The sequence below is a fragment of the Mercenaria mercenaria genome, chromosome 16 (genome assembly GCF_021730395.1).
Source record: "Mercenaria mercenaria strain notata chromosome 16, MADL_Memer_1, whole genome shotgun sequence".
Taxonomy (NCBI): Eukaryota; Metazoa; Mollusca; class Bivalvia; order Venerida; family Veneridae; genus Mercenaria; species Mercenaria mercenaria.
The window spans coordinates 24,096,910-24,108,851 of NC_069376.1; the positions used below are offsets into that span (position 1 = coordinate 24,096,910).

The window sequence follows — 11,942 nt, forward strand, 5'->3', positions numbered from 1 at the left end:
CAAAAACGCTCGTACAAACTTAAGAAAATCAACACAGACATAATAGAGATAAAAAAAGTGGCTTTTAGTGCCTATTGATGCAAAATGAAATTCAGTATTTTTAACAGAGAAAATACACTCACAACAATAAAAATTATAAAGTATTGATTTTGTAGGTATGCCACTAAAGATTAAAGAGCTCAAAACTCTTTTGCAAATCAAGTTTGGCTACCTAATATAAAAGTTGTAACGGAAAATGTGAGTATATACATGCGTTATGTTGTTTTTAATGTTATTAGGTGTATGCTCTGACTGCAAAAACAGAACCCTTATTCATGCAATACCTTTCACACTTTTGTGTTACGGTTTATGTTATCTGTGCCTTTAGCTGTTTTGGCAGTTTTAAATTTAGTGATGTTTTCTGTGAATATTTTGACCAGTATTTACTCTAAATTCGGCCTTTATTAAATTATGACAATGTTTCTGGAAGAACTATTCACAAAACTGGCGGAAGTATTCATTCAGAGTCCGTGATTCGAACCATAACACAGCTTGTGTTAGGCTTATTTATGACTGGAATCTTATTTACTTAAAATATGACAGAATCACAATCAAATTGATAACAAATTACTATGCAGGCATCTGTTTTTTACATACAGTGATAAATTGATAAATCGAAAGAAAATTGTAGCTTGTATATTCATTTGTTCAAGTTACTGTTATCTCTCAATACTTTGCTTCCCAACAAATTAAGGTCCCCCAAAGCAAGTGCATGAAAGAATATATCTATCAGATTATATGCAGATATTAAACAACATTCAAATGAGCTAAAAACAGAAACATTCATTCTAATTTTTAATAATCAATAAAATTCTGTACGGTTTAGAGTGACTGGAGAATTCTTTGGAAACACATTGAAAATTGGCAGCACTAATCGAAAAATAGACCACATTAATCCTTCTAAGTTCTAGGGTAAGGCAGCTGGTTATCATGTCAGGAATTTATCTTCTTTCCGTACATCATTTTGTAGCGAAATCTCTGATTTTTTGTCTGCTTACCGTACACTTTTGGTCGTCGTCTAAACGTACACCGACAGAATAACCTCGGTCTTCCGGCCGTACACTTGGCAAATTTTAAAACAAATATTTTTTAGGAAATATGCGGTTTTCATTGCCTGTGTGTACTTCATAATTTGGCAGAAATCGTGGAAGAAAGGGATGGAAAATTCGAAAAACCGAGTCTCTCCTCGCTTAAATTTATTTTCCGTTGTTTTTGTTGCATTCAGGCGCAAAGTCTATAAATTCAAACCGTTGTCGGAGGTAATGGTATACAACCAATGAAAGATAAATGTCAGTGCCGTGTTATACAACAAAACATTCTCCCCTAAAGAAAATATTAACAGAGAAATCAATGAACAAACGAGGGGCCTACCTTTCCCCAATATCCACGTCCGCCATCTTGCATTTTTCTCGCCGTACACCAGGTCACGTGACAGCATACAGTGAAAGAACCCGATTGAAAACAGGCAAATATTTAATGCATGCCTACAAGGGTTCACTTTAAAGTCCGTGATAACGTGTTAGAATCGAATAATACATCTCATTTAGTGATTTGCTCTTGAATAAATCACTGTTTGTCATTCAGATGCGTAGCAACGCCCTCGTGATATAATTCTTTCGCATCTGAACTCCAGTCAGTGATTTATTCAGCGACAAATCACCGATGAGATATATTATTTCTTAAACAATTTATGAAAAGTATTTATAATGTACCCCCCCCCCCCCCCACCCTCCCTCCAAAAGTTGGAAGGGGGTATACTGGTTTCAAGATGTCTGTCTGTAAGGGGGCTTTTTTGTTACTATACTACATGTATAACATTGAGTCTGCATATGCAAAATTGTGCCCGTCTGATCTCCCAAATCCTAAAACACAATTTAATGAAACTTCACACAAGTGATCAGGAACAACAGAAGTTGTGCATGGGGCATATATAAGGTTTATTCAGAAAGAAAAATAGAGAGGTACGGGATTTATTTTTTTTTGTGTAACTATTCTATATACATAAAGCCTTCATATGCAAACTTGTGCCTGTCTGATCTCCCGAACTCTTGAACACAATTTAATGAAACTTCACATAAGTGATCAGTTACATAAATATTATGCAGAGAATATTATGCAGAGTTATGGGACTTTGTTTTTTTGTTACTATGCTTTATACATAGAAGTCTGAAATCTTTTGCGCGCCAAATTGTCCGAAGCATTGCATACAAATTTAATGAAACTTCACTATATATTGACGTAAGTGCTTACAAATCTTTGTATTGGACTATGTGAAAATGGGACACCAACTAGTCTGGAAAAAACAGGTAAGTTTTTTTTGACACATCCGACGTCATTACAATTGTGTTGAATTTGACTTGAACAGACTGAAAACGTAAACAGATAAGATGGAATTTAGACAGAGCTTATTTTTTACGATCGCTAAAGTTCTGCCATAAATGAGTTCAAGATATCTGTGCTATTTTTTAACGAAATATTTGATATCTTCATATGAAACAGTATATATGTGTTAGTATTATATCATGATATCTAAATAAATCAGATTCAGTTTATCTCACTCTATCTCTCTGATCAGACTGTACTAGTAGAGGATGAATTTCACGCCCTGTGTGGCTGCGTCTGCTGTATGTTAGGCGCCTTTGAGCGTGTTAATCAGGAAAAGGGCGCTATATAAATCTGTTTTTTTAATATTTATAATAATTAAAAAATTCCAAATGTATTAACACTATTTCTAAGTATTACGTGATGGCCCCTGAGCTGTATGAAGATGATCTGCTTGGAGTATATGCATATAAAACGCTTCAATTAATTTTCTAACTCAAATTTGTCTCGATTTCAGTTGGACAGATAATGAACCGTGGCACAACATGTCAAGTGCCAAATCGTCTATGGGAAATATTCAGTCCAGAGTCGCACTTTAATTGAAGGAACCATTGCTCCCGATACCATTAGAATTCAATTTTTAAACATATATAATAATCATTACTTTGTCAGCAATACGTATAAAGATCACTACTGCCATTCTAAACTAAGCATATGGCTCTCCTTTTTTCATATCCTTTTGAACTAGGGTGCACGCCAATGTAAATTTAGGTGTAAGTATTTGTGAAGACCAAAATGACACATTTATAGTTTGTAACCTTTTAGGATTCAATATTTAATGAACAGCCCAGATACACGATTCTCCATAGCTGATGGTATTCTTACAGGAGTTATTGAAAGCATCCGAGAAAATTGTTCCGTGCCATCTATGAACTAGACTATTTTGGTCTTTTTAGAATCAGAAACAACGATCGTTCTATTTATTTTGCGTGAGAAAAGGGAGACTACTATCTGGTTCTGGCCGAACAACGTTATAATGCATTTTCCCCCTGTGTGCTTGCTCTTGAAATTTCATTCGCAGGTCAGCCATTTTTTTCATCGCAGTCTTTTAGGACCGGGTGAAAGACCAGGTTAGCTTCTGATAATACACGTTGTATCTTTGGCAGCAATACATAGCCGTGGACGCTGGAAATCAGTCGCATCCAAATCTTACATTAAGATGGAATAAAAGAAAAGCAAATGATAATTCTTGACTCAAAATCAAGTGTAATTATTGCTTTTTAATCACTTCTTATTTGGCGGGTTTCATAAGATAAGTGCATCAAAGACAGCAAAATGAGAACTTTCCTCCGTACAAAGCGTCTTCTGTCAGTTCTATTTACAATTTTTGTTGTTGCTTTTTTGTGTATAAAAGCAGTGTACAAAGTGTTTAGAGAGAAAAGTCACTGAGAACTGACGGCAGACGCTTTGTTTAATGTATACAAGACAACATATGTTGATTTATATTTGAAACTGTTTCTGTCAATCTTTAAAGGTAATGATATTGTTTATTGCCGTAATACATTCATGAGTATAGACGGCTGAGCTGCTTTTTGAGACGTAGGGTGCCTGCAAACAAGAAAAATGCATATTAGTACAACTGCTGGTTCCCCATTCTTTAGCGTAAAAATCCAAAGCGGTTTTTGATTTACGCAGTAAAGAGTTTTCAACTGAAAGACCTGAAAAAAACAACTCTTTGGATTTTTAAGGCGACCCGAACATATACTGACTAAAGGTTAGGGTTAGGTTAACCTAGACCTCTAAAACTACGCCTATACAAGAAACTATTTGGACTCTTTGGACACCTCTTTGGACACTTTCCGTGAAAAACTCTTTGGATTTTTAAGCCGACCTTCCCCATTTCATCACCGTCTTATGTCTGTAATTCAGAACGGGAACTCTTATATTTATAGCAATTTCTAATCCCGCTGTTATATATACAGATGGTCCTTTCGGCAAAGTGTCACTATAGCCTATGCTTACGAAAGAGTAGAGAGAAGATTACCATTTTAAAACCTATATGTAAATTTCAGGCTCTATACTTTGATAAAACGTGTGCTGGCTCCGACTTCAATTATTGTCATTCAGAACAGCGGCACTGGTGCAGTTTGGAGCCCGTGTTACAGATTATATACAGACAAGGATTATATTTCTAAAATGAAATAAAAGCTTCAATTCTTTTATATACAACCCTTTATTTTGAAATATATTTTTACTTCCTTTACATAAACATGATTTTGTTTGATTGATAATAACTTTATAGATGTTCTATAAACTACCTTTTCTCGCATAATGGTCTTCTTAGCGAAGTACATGGTACATCTATCCACTTGTACTGAAGAAGGTGACCAAATGCAGCGCAATCTTCACCTTTTCCAGCGTCCTGTGGCTCAGTACCACCCCATCCTAAATACGGAACTTCTGTACCATCGTCTGTACCATCGCCTGTTCCATCGTCTGTAAACTCCCAGACACCTTCAGTTTCATCATCATTTATGCCGAGCCAATAATCTGCATCTTCTGGAATCGAAAAAAGAAAGCCCTTCATGTGTTTGATACATTGTCGGTGTATAAGTAATTAAGTTACATGAAAAAGAACACCCTTCGTGTGTGGGATACATTGGATACACTGGCGGTGTACAAGTTATATGAAAAAGAACACCTTTCATGTGTGGGATACAGTATTGGTGTACAAGTTATATAAAAAAGAACACCCTTCGTGTGTAGGATACATTGGCGGTGTACAAGTATATCTGCCTGCCAGCTTAGCTCAGTACGGAGAGCGAAGATCTATGGTTTGCGGTCGTGGGTTCGATACCCGGGCGGGGCGTATGTTCTCTGTGACTATTTGATAAAAGACATTTTGTCGTCCTCCGTCTCTGTTTTAAGTGGGGAAGTTGGCAGTTACTTGCGAAGAACAGGTTTGTACTGGTACAGAATCCAGGAACCCTAGTTAGGTTCACTGTCCGTCGTTACATATTACTGTTGAAAAAGGCGTTAAACCAAAAAGGAGACTTAACAAAACATTTTATATCAATGAGTTTATTCTAATTTCTAGACTTAACTTATTAACATTTTCTAGTTTTGCAAAAGAAAGGTTGGACTGGCATGATTTCTCATTTCAATATATAAAAATAAAATCTATAAAAAAGGAAACTTCCGGTCGAACAAAAGGTTATCACGCAGTCAGGTATCAGGTAGCACGTCTGGTCGGAAACTGACCCCAAAGTTATATATGTCAGTTAGTTCGTCCAGTCGGACGGAAATTTGCCGCGCAGTTATAGGTGTAAGGTAGTGCGCTCAAAAAACTGACCTTACAGTTTAGGTGTATGGTAGTCCTTCCAGTCGAACAGAAACTGACTTTGCAGTAACAGTTGCCAGACAGTGCGTCAAGCCGTACAGAAACTAACCTCTCAGTTAGAGGTGTCGGGTAGTACGTCCAGATGGACCGAAACTAACCTCGTAGTTTAAGGTGTCGGGCAGTGCCTCAAGTACAGAAACTGACATCCTAATTAAATGCGTCCGGTAGTGCGTCGAGAAGGAGAGAAACTGGACTTGCAGTTTAAGGTGTCAGGTAGACAGAAACTGGAATCCCAGATTTAGAAGTCAGGTAGAAAGAAACTGGACTTGCAGTTCAGGTAAAGAGAAACTGGACTCGCAGTGTTAGGTGTTAGGTAGTGAGTCCACCCACACATAATCTGACCTCTCAGTTATAGGTGTCAGGTATAGTGAAACTGGACTCGCAGTTTTAAGTAGGTAGTGCGTTTAGCCGGACAGAAACTGACCTGGAAGATATAGTGTTAGGTAATGACTTCAGTTGGAAAGAAACTGACATTAGGCTGGCAGTGATAGGTGACAGGTAGTGTGTCCAGACGAGAGACGAGCAGAAACTGGCCTTGCAGTTAAGGGTGTCATGAAGTGCGTCAAGCCGGCCAGTAACTGGCATCTTAGTTTTATGTTTATGGTTATAAGTCGAAATGAACAGATGCTGGTCACGCATTTATAGGTGTCAAATAGTTTTTCTAAATAGACAAAAATTTTCCGCCGAGTCATATGTGTCAATTGCAACTCCAGACAAAAAAAATCGCTTCAAAGTTGAAGGTGTCAAGTAGTGCGTTGGGAAGGAGAGAAACTGGTTTCGCAGTAATATGTGTCAGATAGTGATAGCAGTCTAGCCAAAAAGAAACTTATCTCGCAGTTATAGGTGTCAGATAGTGCGTCTAGCCAAAAAGAAACTGATCTAGCATATATGGGCGTCAGGTAGTGCGTCAACACGGAGAGAAACCTGCTTTGCAGTTATAGGTGTCTGCTAGTGCATTTCTGGCCTCGTAGGGTCAAATTGTATGTCTAGAATGAGAGAAATTTGCGGAGGAGTTATATGTTTCAGGTAGTAACACAAAGAAACTGGCCTCGAAGTTTTAGGTGTCAAGTAGTTCGCCCAGTAGGGCGTTGCTTCACAGTTGAAGGTGTCAGGCAGGTAGTCCTGACGAACAGAATCTGGACTCGAAGATATAGGAGTCAGTTAGTGCGTCAAGTGGGACAGAAACTGGACTGGCAGTTATATGTGTAAGGTAGTGCCTCCAGCCGGACATAAACTGGACTCTCAGTTATAGGTGTCAGACAGTGCGTCAAACGGGACAGAAAATGGCGTGGAAGTGATAGGTACAAGTCATTGCGAATATAGACACGTAATTTTTGTGAAATGTCACAGTTCTCTTTCAAGTTTTCTTTTACATTTTGAATATCTTTAATTCTTTAGATCTAACTTACCTTGACCATGAAATATAATATACATTTAAGATGCAACGTTACCATGAAGATGCTGATCCATAAACGTTTTGAGGAAGACATCTTCTCTGGCATTTTCCACGCGAACCATGTACGCAGCATTCCGAATACAGTATTCCTACAAATCGAGGAAGAAAATTGAAATGTATCTAAATTAATTGCTTTAAACGCCCATCAATGAAAACGTTTATACCCGTCCAATTTATACTACCTGTAATTTATTTGTGTTTGAAGAATTTTAGTATTTTTTTTTCAGAATTATAATGCTGAAGCATATCAGTTATGTTTGAAAATAATGTTAAAAATGCAGGTTAAGAGTTAAAACATATCTTTTTATTTCTGCTTTATAGTTAATAAGCAGGAGAAATATTCTTTCATACAGATAAACTTGATGTATATTTGTAATTCTTAAATTAACATTTGCCAATCAAATATCTAAATAATTTTATTTTCCAAAAATGACTATGCAAAGCAAATACATTAGCGTTTATAAAGTCTCTCCAAGTTAAAAAAGTAAAGACTGGACTTTTAGATTTTTCCTTTCACTTTTAATTTTGAATAATCATGCGTGTTTATATTTTTTGCAAGCATTTGCATGCATACTGTAAATCACTATTTTCGCGAGTGTTTTAATTTTCAGTATTCGCTGACTGTCCGTATTGCCTAATATATATATACTTGCGAAAATGTTATTATTGTTACAAAATGAAAATGTTTATCTCAAGAGTTGGACACATATCGTGGAGAGCTTACCACGTTAACCAATGATATTTCTAGATATATAAAAAATTCAACCTCGCAAAAACATGCATTTACGCTAGGTACCTTAGCCGCTTCAAATGCGATACTGTTTGGTCCAAACAAATAACATGATCCCTTATATGCCAGCCAACCATCGGGACAACTCGTTGTCATATCCACACCTGTATTTGACATATCAAATGTTATCAAATTATGGTCGTCAAATGTTATCAATTTCGTATTTTGTGTAAAGAGCAAAGTGAATGTTTGCAATTTTTATCTTATTTGGTCATACATTTTTTAAACATTTTTAAGCCTTTTCTTTGAATTATTCTAAATGCATGTATTACTATTTTATACAATTACACGTTACGTTTTTTAGAACAGTCGATTTCTAACAAAAAAGTATGGCTTATCTAAGAAAATTACAAGAACTAAATCAGTAAGATAGTACGAATTTACCTTTCTTTCCTTCAAACTCGTCAAATCTCTTCTGAAGTTTAGCCAGTTGAGTTTCCAAGTCCACCATTTTCTTTAACATTTCATAGTCGTAGTCAAACCTGGACAAAGTTATTCCAGGCTCCATATCGTCTAGAATTGATTGCTCACTTAAAGTAAACGTACCAGACAGTATAAACAGGGCGTATACAAGTTTCATGTTTTAGTTCTAATTTCAAAATGATTTTTGTCAAATTAAAAGTGTATATATGTCTAAACAAGACAATCCTCAACCCGAAAAAGGTACTTAAATCTATATGAAAAGTTATTTATTTTCCTGATTCACTTCGATAACAAAACATAGATGTAGATGTGGCTTAGATAACTTCCCTTTAACTTCCTCTTCAATACTGAATGGGTACCATAAACCGGACATATTTGCGTGTTGTTAATTTCTTTATTTCATGATTTGTTGTCTCTAGTCAATACAATGCATGAAAGCAATTGTTCTTGCAATGGGGTACTAGTATATTTTAATTCTTCAGGTTGAGTATTATAAACAGCTGTCTGTAAGTTTAGTACTAGTGAACCACATGGGTTTGCGAAAGTAAACAATCACGAATATGATTCATTTTATTGTACTTTACCTGTTTTCAAGCTGTATTGCTTCACTCACCACTTTTGAACAAATAAAAATATGGTATTTACACTGTAGACAGATCTGACGATAATTTTGTTTTCTCAAAACGGTTATCTCGAAACATCTTGCTAGGTTAATACACCGCACATCTTGACTAAGGCGTAAAAAAAATGTTTGTTTCCGGTATCCCGACCTACCCTAAAGTTTTTGCCCGGCCCTAAATGATTTTATAGCCTTGGAGAATTTTTTTTCTCAACTTTTTAACAAAAAAGGCGGTGAAAAATGACAGAGACCGACAAAAAATCGGAAGATAGAATGAGTAATAATTTGTAGGATTCTTTACGTCAAACGGTCGGACGATATAGACAGACCAGGACGGTATCTATCTAAGGGTGTCGCCCGGTAGATGTAAACTTTTTTACGCGACGGATTACAATCTAATACAAGGTATTTAACGGATGGTCAACGCCAGGAAATCGGACGTATCATGTTTCTTCGTGTTTTAACATCTGCAGAATACCGAGGTACTGGTTGGTGTCAGCGCCAGGTAGGGCGAGGGTTCCCACGTTTCCCGAATTATTATCATAAATTTTGACAATTTTAGCTACCTTTGACGAGTATTGAAAAAAAATGTTTTTAACGTTTTTCCGCCATCATGCCACCGATGTGAACAGGTGGCCATATCCTTCACGTGAAAATTATTCATATGTTTTTTGGCCGTTTACTCACTGGATCTAAAATAGTTCTTTCAGAAAATGTGACTATAATAACATATACATGTGTCGGTACACGTCAGAAGGCTATAATGTAAGTCTATGGGAAGATTCATTGACTGTCTCATCCCCATATAGAGCCCTATAGAGCGGCTGGCGGATTAACATTCACGTGCCGTGATCAGGTTTGTATATATTTTTCAATCTAAAAGGTCAGGGCCCAGTTGTTCGAAACTTTAACAGTTGATTAAGCTAACAGTCGATTAACTTTTAAAGTAATATTTCGACATTTTAGAAAACTTAGAAAAACAAATGTATGACTTAAGGATTATGACGGCTGAAACGTCTTCACAGTAAAATTAAAACAACTTACTAGTATTTCCCACCAAGACTAGTATTTTGAATCAAAATTTAACAGGCGATTAGTTTAACAGTCTGTTAAAGTTTCGAACAACTGGGCCCAGAACTATTTTATCAGATTCTTTTTATATCTCAGCATGTCTAGCAATAACCGTTTCTGGGACAACTAAGGAAAAGCTTTAAAAAACATAGTAAAATGGGGACAGTGGTACTGAGTGTTGAACGGTTACGGTTATGGCATAAAGAGAGTAAACTGCCAAAGGGTTGGCGCCTGTAGATCAGCATTTAAGTTACATCACCGGGTATTAGCAGAAGATATGCCTGGAAATGGAGCTAATTATTATACCCCAGAAATAAGCCATATACGTACGTTACAACATAGCCTTTTTTTTCTTGGCATTCTCACTTTGAGGATCATTCAGCAAATTCCAACAGACAACACTACTACCGCTTAGGCTATTTTACGCGGACGCATACACCAGCCTGTCTGCTTCCACGTCGAGACTTCTGAACGCATTCGTATGTGTGATTCTGATTTTTAACAGAAGTATTAGATCTATACATGTAACGTTATTGTTTCAGAATGCTTCATTTCCGGATACGTGAGATGACCGAATGCTATTTAAAAGCTGATTCTCGTACAACTGGTAGCTATTTTTCGTTTAGTTATACGATCTTTGATCTTCTGAATTTTCTTGTGTATTTCAGATTGTCGCTGAAGGGACCATATAAAATTATCAACTTTACATTTAGATCTACATGATTTATGCGGAATCGAGCAAAGCAGTTTCTCGCATAGATGAAAGATGGAGTTTCCAGGGCAATTGTTGACGCTATGAACTACTCTGTGTACACGACCTGTGAAGTTTCCTGTGTATGTTATATTCTTTAGTAAGCTTCTGCGTAGAGATTTATTTGTTGCCTCCACCTTTTGTGTGTTAGATCTAGTAGATCTATTAAGTTTTGTCTGGTAACGTGGGGTCTTCCAGTCTGTACTCTATGCAGTCGAGTTATGTACACTCACTAGCTACATTTGAGTTTATTGTAGATTTTGGTAAGTAGAGGTAGCTCTAATTGTTTTGTAACCACCACTTATCACTACCCAACACACAGTAGACGCTAGATTCTAATATGCTTTCCTCTGTTAAAACACTCTCACGCTAGAATGACGTCACGTTTAAAAGTGCGATGACGTCAAAGTTTTGTTGCGCCCAAGAAAGAGCGCTTCTATATTTTATAGATATTGTTGCAGTACAGGGTCCATTTTTTTAGAATCACATGGCTTTTGGTCATCTTTTGAATGAAATCTGTGTTTGGCAAGAAGTTTATTGAAAGTAACGTATACATTGATTTGGTGTTGTTCTGTCATGTTCTCTGCAACAATATATATTGCTTGGGTTGCTGGTTGGTATTGCGTCTTACCTACTCCCGAATACAAATTATTATTATACATGCCATCTGCCTGGACAGGCACCTCTTGCTCAGAGCGTCCTTTATATTTTTTTTTATCATCTTGTCTGACAATCATGTCCTCTACATTAGCTGCTTGTATGTATTTTGTGCCGTGTGGCGACCGTAAAAAGTCTCCCGGTACATTCAATCAGGGATGTTATATTTCGATCTTCTCAGATCGTTCAGCACGACTTTTAGTCGTGTTATTGGTACTGTTTAGTTTCTCAGCATGACCATTTCGGCCTTGGTGGTTCCAATACTCCCGCTTTCATTTGGGTATTGTATAAGACTGTGACTCAATGCAGACTTGGAGCGCCGGTATAAATTACAGACTCCGCAGAAGACCGCTCCAACTCTGTAATGAGTTACATCGATTGTATAATCACCTCTTGGATATGGTGCCTGCTTTT

At 36.8% G+C, this 11,942-nt stretch overlaps 1 protein-coding gene across 1 annotated transcript; it reads right to left on the bottom strand.

The window, feature by feature from the left end:
• Positions 1-3,621: 3,621 nt before the first annotated feature.
• Positions 3,622-8,733, bottom strand: LOC123543272 (perlucin-like protein). Its single transcript, XM_053526394.1, has 5 exons — positions 8,392-8,733; positions 8,014-8,111; positions 7,213-7,306; positions 4,680-4,920; positions 3,622-3,969 (listed from the first exon to the last, which is right to left on the bottom strand). Exons 1-5 carry the CDS (start codon positions 8,585-8,587, stop codon positions 3,909-3,911), a joined length of 690 nt encoding a protein of 229 aa, XP_053382369.1. The 5' UTR covers positions 8,588-8,733; the 3' UTR covers positions 3,622-3,908.
• Between the last annotated feature and the right edge of the window lie 3,209 nt (positions 8,734-11,942).